The 10,875-nt window shown below is 40.6% G+C and overlaps 2 protein-coding genes across 6 annotated transcripts; one reads left to right on the top strand and one right to left on the bottom strand.

Annotated features, from left to right (window-relative positions):
* Positions 1-137: 137 nt before the first annotated feature.
* On the bottom strand, positions 138-6,871 carry c3h8orf33 (chromosome 3 C8orf33 homolog). Of its 5 annotated transcripts, none has more exons than XM_017700807.1 (6): positions 6,789-6,871; positions 4,940-5,057; positions 4,386-4,801; positions 1,610-1,700; positions 1,334-1,480; positions 138-510 (listed from the first exon to the last, which is right to left on the bottom strand). In XM_017700807.1, exons 2-6 carry the CDS (start codon positions 4,962-4,964, stop codon positions 296-298), a joined length of 894 nt encoding a protein of 297 aa, XP_017556296.1. In that variant the 5' UTR covers positions 4,965-5,057; positions 6,789-6,871; the 3' UTR covers positions 138-295. The 5 variants fall into 5 exon arrangements, with proteins under 5 accessions (XP_017556296.1, XP_017556295.1, XP_017556297.1 ...); XM_017700806.1 differs by having other exon boundaries at positions 6,652-6,862; XM_017700808.1 differs by having other exon boundaries at positions 4,386-4,798; positions 6,652-6,862.
* A 560-nt stretch (positions 6,872-7,431) lies between these two features.
* h3f3d (H3 histone, family 3D) lies at positions 7,432-10,564 on the top strand. Its single transcript, XM_017700814.2, has 4 exons — positions 7,432-7,537; positions 8,842-8,995; positions 9,090-9,243; positions 10,055-10,564. Exons 2-4 carry the CDS (start codon positions 8,868-8,870, stop codon positions 10,181-10,183), a joined length of 411 nt encoding a protein of 136 aa, XP_017556303.1. The 5' UTR covers positions 7,432-7,537; positions 8,842-8,867; the 3' UTR covers positions 10,184-10,564.
* Positions 10,565-10,875: the final 311 nt, after the last annotated feature.

The following is a 10,875-nucleotide window of genomic DNA, read 5'->3' as shown; positions in this document are numbered from 1 at the left end:
ACATTTCAAAACTAATTATTCACAGCAAAACGAATTATTCACCACGACAGTAGGAACTATAAAAATAATGATCAGTGACTAATATTGACAAAAACAATGGGTCCAGATGCTGTAAAGCTGAAAGTCATAACACAACATAAATCTTTCTAAATCTTTATTCACCAAAGTCAAAGTCTTATCCATGACTGATATGTACTGCATGTGGGTCAGTTTATGAAAACAGTCAGGTGTAAAGTGATATACTCCAGTACTGCAGTGTACAGTTGTTCTAGGTAAAGACTATGCTCACATGCAATCACAGGTCAAAGTTGAAACGGAACTCCTCTTGGGATGGCCTGAAAACAAACAGACTCATGTCTGCATCAGTCTGCTCTGCAGCACGTGAAAGTCCATGTGTGTCCTGGGGTTTGTCCGTATTGGATGTTGTGTGTGTCTTCGTCTCTGCATGGCGGTGGAACACTGGTTTGCGGGAAGGTTCTGACACAACGGTGACCTTTGCCGAGGTCATTGCTGTTGAAACACGGACAACCAGTTAATCACTTTTATATTTTACAAAGTGATACAATTTAATTTAATGATACAACATGTATCATTAAAAATATTTCTAGTTTTTCTTGAAAATTTTAAGAGAATAAATGGAGTTCAGAAGCTAAAGTCACAACGGTCTGTAACAGGAATAAATACATTAATTATATAATGAGATAAATATATAGATAAATATGTTTGCCTATGCACAGAGCTGGAGTCAAGAGGAATTTGACTTACTAGCACAAAATGTATCTTCTTGTCACACGTATTGCCTTCCAGAATATTGAGGCATGCCATGTAGTTATAATAAATTATTAGCTAATATTATTTGCTCATCAGCCAATATTTAACACATTTCAAAAATCATAGTAAAGCCTTAAAGGGCCTATATTGTGCATATTTTGTACTTTTTATTTAACTGTATTTATTTATATTGTATTGATATGCTTCAAGACTGATTGAAATTACATGAAATGACAAGACATGAAATGATCATTGCTCTGATTGGCTGCTCTGTATTGTTCCTCATTTAAAAACACTAAGCTAAACTGCTGTAGACTGACTAGGTGGATATAATTTAACTGTTTTTTTTTAATGAAATCTGAACATAGTGAATTCATAATGAATTTCCCACATATGGGCTGCATAGAGGGGAGTGAATGTACATTTTGAAATTTTAATGATGTTTACATCCTACATCACACTCTTGATTAAAAAAAATCAATGAAAATATTGGTTTTCTATGTCACGGGCCCTTTAAACAAAGTAAATCCATTTTATCATGTTAATGGTAAAACTATGTCACCTGACTGTATGAGCTTGAATTGTCTGTTCTTCTCCTCTTCCATCTTTCTCCTGTAATCTCCGCACATAGATCTCATCACCTGCCTCTTTTTCACCATTTGAGCTTTGGAGCTTTGCAGGGTCTTCAGAGCTCGACTGGCATCCTCTCCTTATATCAAACACATTCAATTCCACAGATTGCTTAGTGAATGGTTTTGTGATTTGTTTGCATGTGATGTGATGTGATGCAATGCAAGTGAATAACAGATGCCTGACTGTGAGTCTGCATGTTACTCACTTTGTTTGGTGGATGATTTTTGAGTTTTCAAACCCAACTCCAACTGCTCAATACACCAGTCCAGTTCTCTGTTCAGCTGCTGCTCTGGAGACTAACACACACACACACACACACATTACACACACACTATATGTACATATACTGTATATTATCTATATCTCTCTAGCTAGCCATCTATATACATATACACATACATTATATACACACACACACACACACACACACACACACACACACACACACACATACATATATATATATATATATATATATATATATATATATATATATATACATATATATATATACATATATACACACTGCTCAAAAAAATAAAGGGAACACTTAAACAACACAATATAACTCCAAGTAATTCAAACCTCTGTGAAATCAAACTGTCCACTTAGGAAGCAACACTGATTGACAATCAATTTCACAGCAGTTGTGCAAATGGAACAGACAACAGGTGGAATTTACTGGCAATTAGCAAGACACACTCAATAAAGGAGTGGTTCTGCAGGTGGGGACCACAGACCACTTCTCAGTACCGATGCTTTCTGGCTTTCACTTTTGAATGTTGGTGGTGCTTTCACACTCATGGTAGCATGAGACGGACTCTACAACCCACCCAAGTGGCTCAGGTAGTGCAGCTCATCCAGGATGGCACATCAATGCAAGCTGTGGCAAGAAGGTTTGCTGTGTCTGTCAGCGTAGTGTCCAGAGGCTGGAGGCGCTACCAGGAGACAGGCCAGTACACCAGGAGACGTGGGAGGAGGCCGTAGGAGGGCAACAACCCAGCGGCAGGACCGCTACCTCCGCCTTTGTGCAAGGAGGAACAGGAGGAGCACTGCCAGAGCCCTGCAAAATAACCTCCAGCAGGCCACAAATGTGCACGTGTCTGCACAAATGGTTAGAAACCGACTCAATGAGGATGGTATGAGGGCCATTAGGTACCGAGATGAGTTCCTCAGACCCCTTGTGAGACCATATGCTGGTGCAGTTGACCCTGGGTTCCTCCTAATGCAGGACAATGCTAGACCTCATGTGGCTGGAGTGTGTCAGCAGTTCCTGCAAGATGAAGGCATTGAAGCTATGGACTGGCCTGCCCGTTCCCCAGACCTGAATCCGATTGAGCACATCTGGGACATCATGTCTCACTCCATCCACCAACGCCACGTTGCACCACAGACTGTCCAGGAGTTGGCGGATGCTTTAGTCCAGGTCTGGGAGGAGATCCCTCAGGAGACCAGGTCATACAGGCATGTGGAGGCCACACACAATACTGAGCCTCATTTTGACTTGTTTTAAGGACATCACATCAAAGTTGGATCAGCCTGTAGTGTGTTTTTCCACTTTACTTTTGTGTGTGACTCCAAATCCAGGCCTCCATTGGTTAATAAATTTGATTTCCATTGATGATTTTTGTGTGATTTTGTTGTCAGCACATTCAACTTTGTACAGAACAAAGTATTCAATGAGAATATTTCATTCATTCAGATCTAGGATGTATTATTTGAGTGTTCCCTTTATTTTTTTGAGGTGTGTGTGTGTGTGTGTGTGTGTGTGTGTGTGTGTGTGTGAGTGAGAGAGAGAGAGAGAGAGAGAGAGAGAGAGAGAGAGCGCAAGAAAGAGTGTGAGAGAGAAAGACACTGACATGGTGATGGCATGTTGGTGTGTGTTGCGCTGGTACGAGTGGATCAGACACAGCAGAGAATAGTCCACCAACCAAAAATATTCAACCAGCACCATCCTGTGACCACTGATCTACAAGGTGGACCTACAAGATGGGTGTGTCTAGCAAAGTGAACAATTGGTGGACAGTGTTTGTTTAAAAAATATTTTTAAAAAAATAAACTGTCTTCAGAAACACCAACACACACTAACACACCACCACCACATCAGTGTTAGTGCAGTGCTGAGAACGATCCACTACCCAAATTATACCTGCACTGTGGTGGTCCTGACCTTTAAAGAACAGGGTAAAAGGTGGCTAACACATTATGCAGAGAAACCGATGAACTATAGCCTGTAATTGTTGAACTGCCAAGTGCTCCTATATGGGAAGTGGAGCAGATAAAATGGACATAGAGTGTAGATACAATGAGGTGTACTTGATACAGACTGTGGTCCATCTGGTTTTCTGCATAATTTGTTAGCCTCTTCATCAAGTTAAGTCAAAGTCACAAAGTGCAATGAAACTTACTTGGCATATCATTTCCTACACACTTCAACACTATAACACAGTAGAAACACCACATAATACATAATGACTAGCAATCAGAATGAAACATAAGACAGGACAGTAAATGCAAACATAAGCAAATTCAAGTCATATGCAATGTTTTGTTGATTTTCTGCTAAGAGGAAGTTAAACACAAAGAAGCTATCGCTACACTTAAAATAAGTTAACATCCTCTAAAGGGAACAAACTCAGTGTTTATCTGCATATTTTAGTGCACAATTTCTATTTGCTTGAGTTTAAAGTATTAGGGGAAAAAACAGAAAAAAAACATCTTAGAAATTTTTTTTTAACATGGTATCATTTCAAACAGGCCACATTTTATGTTGGTTTTTTTATCCCCCAAAAATGTTAAACTACAATCATGCAGAGAAACAGATGGACTAAAGTTTATAACTGTTGAACTACAAAGTGCATCTATATAGTAAATGGAGCTGATAAAATAGACAATGAGTAAAGATACAAGGCAGGTGTGTCCACATAATATCTGCATGCCATCTGTCACAGTAAGCACAATGCATATGTTTGTACACTAACCAGTTCTGTGCTCTCCTGTTTAGGAGCTTCTTCAATCATTTTATTCTGCAGCCCATCCTCCTTCCCTCCTCCTCCTCCTTTCTTTTTCTTCTTCTTCTTGGCTTTACTTTTTGAAGAGTCTGCATTTGGCTCAATGGCTGTTACTTCCATCTCTGTTTTTCCTGCCTGCGTGGCCCCATTTTCCTGCCCAGTACTTGGTGCCGTTCCTGATGGAATCTGGAAGTTGAAAGCGAAACTGGAGCCAGTGTCTGACCCCTCACCCTGCCTGGGCTGTGCCTGGGCTTCCGCAGCAGCAGCAGCCATGGCGTGGGTCAGGGAGGATGAGGCTGCTGGAAGGAAGTTAAAGGCGAAGGAGTTATCGCTGCGCTTCCAGTGAAAGTCAGTCTGTGCTGAGTTGCTGTCCCCCTGAGGGTCTGCTGTAAACACAAATAGAAGGAAATGGAAAGGTGGGATCACCAAAGATAAGCACACAGATAAGCAATTAAATGCATTAATTTAAAGTCTATGAATGAGAATAAGAATATTTTCAGTTGCAAAACGACCCTTCACATTACCTCTTCTGGTTAAACTGTTTTCCATGGTCAGACTTCACGTCTAACAGCAACTACCTCAAACTATTTACTGTATGACAACAATCACGGCCTGTGTCTGGGAGAAGAGAGGAGCCCAAAACTCCAAAAAAAAAAAAAAAAAAGCATCAAACTGAGACAGTGAATAAACTTAAGCTGAATCTCAAAAGACTTCCTGCATGATGCACTATGTGAGATATGAAATGTTTCTTTCTACACTCAATGTACTGTACGTCCAGGAGGGAACTGTGTAGACTAGACTCAGTCCCAAATGACTAAGTACCTACCCCATACAAAATACACTGTAGTGTAGGGAGTCATTTGAGAGTCAGTCTTACATAGATACACGTGTTGTTAACCCTGTTTGTTTGATGAACTTCTTGTTGTGGTTGTGTATTTTCCATGCCCTATTCACGCAAATGTGTTTAGCCCAAAAGCTCAAATTACAAAAGGAGAATTCTATATCTTTTTAAAATTTCTGCATAATTAAACGATTGAGATGTAAACATTTCTTTTTAAAACAGCAGTGGTGAAAGGAACCAATGGTTGCAATGTTTACAATGCAAATATGAGTTTTTACATGTAATGCTGAAAGTAAAGAAGTGGTGTGTGTATATATATATATTATAATTTATAATCATTTATATATATATATATATATATATATATATATATATATAAAAATGATTATACATTTTACATATACATACACATACATATATATACATACATACACACACACATTTATATATGTGTATATATGTATATATATATACACATATATATATACACATATATATATATATACATATATATACATACATATATATACACATATATATACATACATACATACATACATACATATATATATATATATATATATATATATATATATATATATATATATATATATATATATATATATATATAAGGTTTGCTCTATTTTACCTAACAACACCTCTGCACCATGAAGGTAGTTTAGATCAGAAATTATGTTAAAGACATAACATATCTTTAACACACATAACGTTATTAGATAAAATGATTAGGTATATGACCTGTGGTAAGACCTGATGTCTTACCACTTTTTTGTTATATACATGCTCAACATGTATTTAAATCTGATTTAATTTAATCTATCAATGGTGGTGGGGTACATGCAGTGCATTGCAAAGCAAAACAGAGACACTTTTTAAAAATGTATGACTATTTTTCCATTACCAACATTACATATAAAACCTCAGAAGACACATGTAGGTTCACTAGTGGTTTCAGAAAGCAAATAAAATGCCTGTTTTGGAGTTGCTGACATCAGGACCCCTGGTTCCCATCACCAACACTATAAAGAAATGTGAGTATATAACTTTCTCTATTATAATGCATGAATTATTAAGAAACCTTGAAAAATTGGTGGAATTTCCCTTTAATCATAAACCACTGTTTGTCTTAGCCATTTAGACAGGCAGAAAATCCGATCAATTATCCTTATACCCCATTACCTTCACCAACTTTGAGCCCTGAGTTTGGCTTTAGGCTCGGGTTTAAGCTATTGTCTAATAAAACCCTTTAAGCCTTTTGAATTTAGGGTGAAGGGTCTGTCCCAGGTGTGTAAACTGCTGCGTGTCATTACATACAGTCACAGACCTTTTGATTTTAAGACGTTGAGCCGTTCAGTAGTAGCTAAGAACACATACCTCACATTTAGGTTCACGAATGCATAAATCCTTTACTGCTAAACTGTAAGTTACTGCCTTAGAGAAAAGTCTAGATAGCAGATGATACGCGGTTATTTTGAATGTGATGTAATTGTAAATATGATATATTTTCTAACCAATTCGAACGAAGAAAAATAAACAAGTATAAAGAAGTATCCTCATGCTTGAGATGGTGCCCTGCGATTAGGCTCCGTCTAAGACAAAACGTTCACTCAATGGTTCCCACCCTTATTGAATTTATAATCGCAAATAATGCAGCCAGTGAAACTCAGAGGAAACAAATAAAAAGAACACATAAGCCACAGATAACTCACATACCTTCGATTAAACTTTTCATTATGGTTAAATGATATCAGGTGTTTGAGAGCGGATGTACAGTTAGAATCGTCGATGTAGGACATGGAACAGTATCCATATTTTGTCCTGAACACAGGCTTCATCTCGTCACCCTTTTTGTCTAGTAATCGCATTTTACTCTCGTTGCAACATAAATTAATAGCAGTTTAACTCTGTAACCCATTGACACAATACCCCCGGATTAGGACTCATTAACAGGGATGAATACCACCTCAGAGGTCCGCGTTAGCGAACTAAAACAATGAAAGCCAACTTATGCGGTCTAAAACAAACTATAAGTGGAAACACCGCGACATTTTAAGTGCTGTATGACACAAAGACGCTCCGTAACCGTTATTGTAAAATGCGCCATTCTGCAGATCAAAGCTCGCTCTGACCAATCAGACACGTTGTGGGAGGGGCATTCGGCCGATAGCGTCACCGACCGTATAAATAGTGGGGGAGGGAAACAAAATCTCCACGATCGACGATCCTTGTTTTGGGTACGGGAGAAATTCCAACGAGACATGTAAGTCATGCTTTGGTGTTTTCGCCAAGAAGAGAAACACACTGTGTGGGTCTCTTTAGGTTTTCTTTAGCTGGTTTAGGTTAAGTGTCTCGTACTTAAATGAGAACTTGGAGCGTGTTATCGGCGCGGTGGGCTGATCTCCGCTCCGCTCTGGCGCGGCGTTAACCTCGCAGTAACAAGCCGAAATTATTTTATCGTGGGCGAGTGTCTTATTTATCAGGTTTAGGCTTCTGCTGCGGGTATGCTTGTCCGTTTTTAGTCTCAGTTTGGTACTTGTTTTACAAGCCATGCGCATCCGAAGCGAAAGCCCTTAAAGGCGTTTTTTCTTCTTTTTCGACCTAAACAAAGAGGCTGTAATTGTTGTGAGCGGACGCCATGTTGGCTACAAATGTAGGAGAAACGTGTGAGCTGAACGTCGCGTAATGGTGGCCGAGCGTAGTGTTTTTGATCCCCAAATGACTTGTTTATAGAACAAATAAGGATACGGCTGCTTTATTTATATTCGTGTACAAGTAACTTTTACCTGAGCCGCGCTGCTGTTTTTTGCGCCGGTTAGCTGCGTTTTTGACCGCGCTTTTAAAAAAAAACCGTCGCGCCGCCTCGCGCTGCCTCGGCTCCCTGCGTTTGGACCCGTTAAATAACAATAGCTACATCTGTCTTTCGTCCTCAGCGCCTATGAGGGAGAATCTTGGTTTACAGATCCATGGACGTGGTGCGATGTGAATACTCCTAAATTGTAGGCGTTTGAACGCGGGCTTGGCGCTCTTCTGTGGCCATTTCGGTCATGGCTTAATATTGGCTGTGGATGGCCGGGTCCCAAATGGCGCCCTAGAGGACATGCGGTGAGCTGCTCTAGTGTAGATATTGCTTCATGAGGTAGGGAGCTACCGTCGAAATGAGTCGCTTCCTAAGGTGGCTGCTGTTTGGCAGTTCAGGAGCTACAGGAGAGCACGGAGCAGTTTGCGAGGGAATATTTAAGTTTTCCTGCCCAGTATTTGCACCTAATGTGGGTTTTTATATAACCGACGCTCCAGGCTTCCTCTTCCTCTCGAAGTCCAGCTTTCCGTTTTGTTCGTGCTACACGAACTGTAGCGCCAGATTGCCAGTTGATGAGCTTTGTTGGGTTAATTTTCCGATTTTCGGATTTGTTTAGTAATTTGGGATATAATTATTAGCAGGTCTTGTGACTTGAGAATTACTTTTTTCAAAATGCGCTTTTGACCCGTTCAGTCCTGAGGATGAATTGGTCTGTTCGGTTATGTAACTCACCGAATCGGTTATCTGACTTCACTGTTTGTGTGTAGCTGAGAAGACTAACTACTAAAGTGCAATGGCACGTACCAAGCAGACAGCGCGTAAGTCCACTGGAGGCAAAGCCCCGAGGAAGCAGCTGGCCACTAAAGCTGCCCGGAAAAGTGCGCCCTCCACTGGTGGAGTGAAGAAGCCCCACAGATACCGGTAAGAATGATCACTGACTGGCAAAAAGTACTTTATACAAAGATAACCCAAACTGTATGTACAATTGGTACTTACCTTTTTGTCTTGTGTCAAGTCCCGGTACTGTGGCTCTTCGTGAGATCCGTCGGTACCAGAAGTCCACTGAGCTTCTGATCCGCAAGTTGCCCTTCCAGCGCCTGGTGAGGGAGATCGCCCAGGACTTCAAAACAGACCTTCGCTTCCAGAGTGCTGCCATTGGAGCTCTGCAGGTCAGTAGAGGCAGACACCAGGAGAGACTTCGGTTTTATTTTTTTCTTGACTGGTTTGACTTTTGAGCAGGGAATAAATGGTCAAGTTTGCTGTTCCTAGACGGATGAGGCGCACCTCAAACAGCCAGCCAACTGTTTTTGAACAGCGCACTTCAGGGTTCTGGTTTATGTACATGTCTCACTGTCCCTACCCCTGTGAAAGTGCTTCTAGATTTTCTTTTGGCAAGAATTGTTGGTGTAGCTGAAGTCATGAAATGGATGCCAAAATAAGATTCAGATTTAAGTGACCTTCTCTTGTAGCTCTTGAAATGGTTCTGTTTGCGCTACAGATCAGGGTTTTTCCCCTTGCATGATGCAACTTTATAAGTTATTACTAGATTGACTGTTCCAGTCAGGTTTGTTCAGGCTACATATTGATCTCATGTTGCTACTTTCTTAGTGTGCAGGATGGTAGCGTATTGTCCCAGTAAGTGCCTAGCAGACCCTTTTTAAGGAACCTTGAAGTCTTTAACAGCACTAAGTGTTCCACTGTCAGTGCTTTAGTGTATTGAACCAAAGGAGTTGGCTGTCTCCTGTATCAACCATGTTTTTGGGATTTAAATGTCAATTCTTGATGCTACTGCTTGGTGCCCAGACTGTCCTGGATTAACCTGTAGCCCTAAACAGCATAGGTCCATTCAGTTTCTAGCTCTTTAGTCAGTTACACTAGGTGGTAAGTCCTTGACTTACAGTTCAAGGTCTGGAGCTGATCTCTGCTATACATGATGGGTGTGTAGGAGTGGCTCTCACAGTTGTTTACATGTTTCTGCAGGAGGCTAGTGAAGCATACCTGGTGGGTCTGTTTGAGGACACTAACCTGTGCGCCATCCATGCAAAGCGTGTCACCATCATGCCCAAGGACATCCAGCTGGCTCGGCGAATCCGTGGCGAGCGTGCTTAGATAGCTCATTCTATTAATCCACCTTTTTTGGAGGGGGGTGGGGGGAGGAGGTCTTGGGGTGGGTTCTTACACTCAACTACAAATGCTTGTTGTAGTTTTAAGCTTACACTTCTTTTGTAACTTTTTTTTTTGGTAGTTGTGGTAGGGGAGGGGAATCTTGTGGTTCTTCAGCCTGACAGTAGGGGGTGGTGTCTGAACATTCCAGGAGCTCCTCTCAGGGTTTTAAAGTTTGTATTTTAGACTTTGGTATACCTCTGCCTGTGCGCTCTAGTCTGCATGCTACATGGTGATGTTAGGACGTGTCCATTTTATTTCTATCATGATTCTATTTTTCTCCTCCATTGTGGCCATTTGGTTGTAAATAAACTTTCCACTACCTCATTGTGTGTTGGCTGCTCTGTATGGTGTGTGCATGTTTAGAGCAATGTTATGAAGCATCAAGTACTGGTACAAGAGGAATGGGTTGTGCATGAAATGTAGAAGCAATTCAGAATGACTGCTTGGATCTAGACAGTTTTTATAAATTGGTCACTACTTACACCAGTATCTCTCAACAATGTCCAGGTCTGCAAAAATACAAGATTAATGTAACACCTGACCAAGTTTCTAGAGCAGTTTACCAAAGCTTCTAGAGGTCTCTTCTTGCAGAGTTCAGTTCCAGCATGACTACTATAAACCAGCTACCCAAGGAC

The sequence above is a fragment of the Pygocentrus nattereri genome, chromosome 3, assembly GCF_015220715.1.
Source record: "Pygocentrus nattereri isolate fPygNat1 chromosome 3, fPygNat1.pri, whole genome shotgun sequence".
In the NCBI taxonomy this organism is placed as follows: Eukaryota; Metazoa; Chordata; class Actinopteri; order Characiformes; family Serrasalmidae; genus Pygocentrus; species Pygocentrus nattereri.
This window is presented reverse-complemented; position numbering and strand designations above follow the sequence as displayed.

Coding starts and splice junctions, on each gene's coding strand:
- c3h8orf33 (XM_037537342.1), bottom strand. CDS start 6,834: ATGAGGATACTTCTTTATACTTGTTTATTTTTCTTCGTTCGAATTG. Junction 4,802..6,788: donor ATTTTTCTTCGTTCGAATTG/GTTAGAAAATAT, acceptor TTGTGTTTACAG/CAGACCCTCAGGGGGACAGC. Junction 511..1,333: donor ATTCAAGCTCATACAGTCAG/GTGACATAGTTT, acceptor GTGTTTCAACAG/CAATGACCTCGGCAAAGGTC.
- h3f3d (XM_017700814.2), top strand. CDS start 8,868: ATGGCACGTACCAAGCAGACAGCGCGTAAGTCCACTGGAGGCAAAGCC. Junction 8,996..9,089: donor AAGAAGCCCCACAGATACCG/GTAAGAATGATC, acceptor TCTTGTGTCAAG/TCCCGGTACTGTGGCTCTTC. Junction 9,244..10,054: donor CTGCCATTGGAGCTCTGCAG/GTCAGTAGAGGC, acceptor ATGTTTCTGCAG/GAGGCTAGTGAAGCATACCT.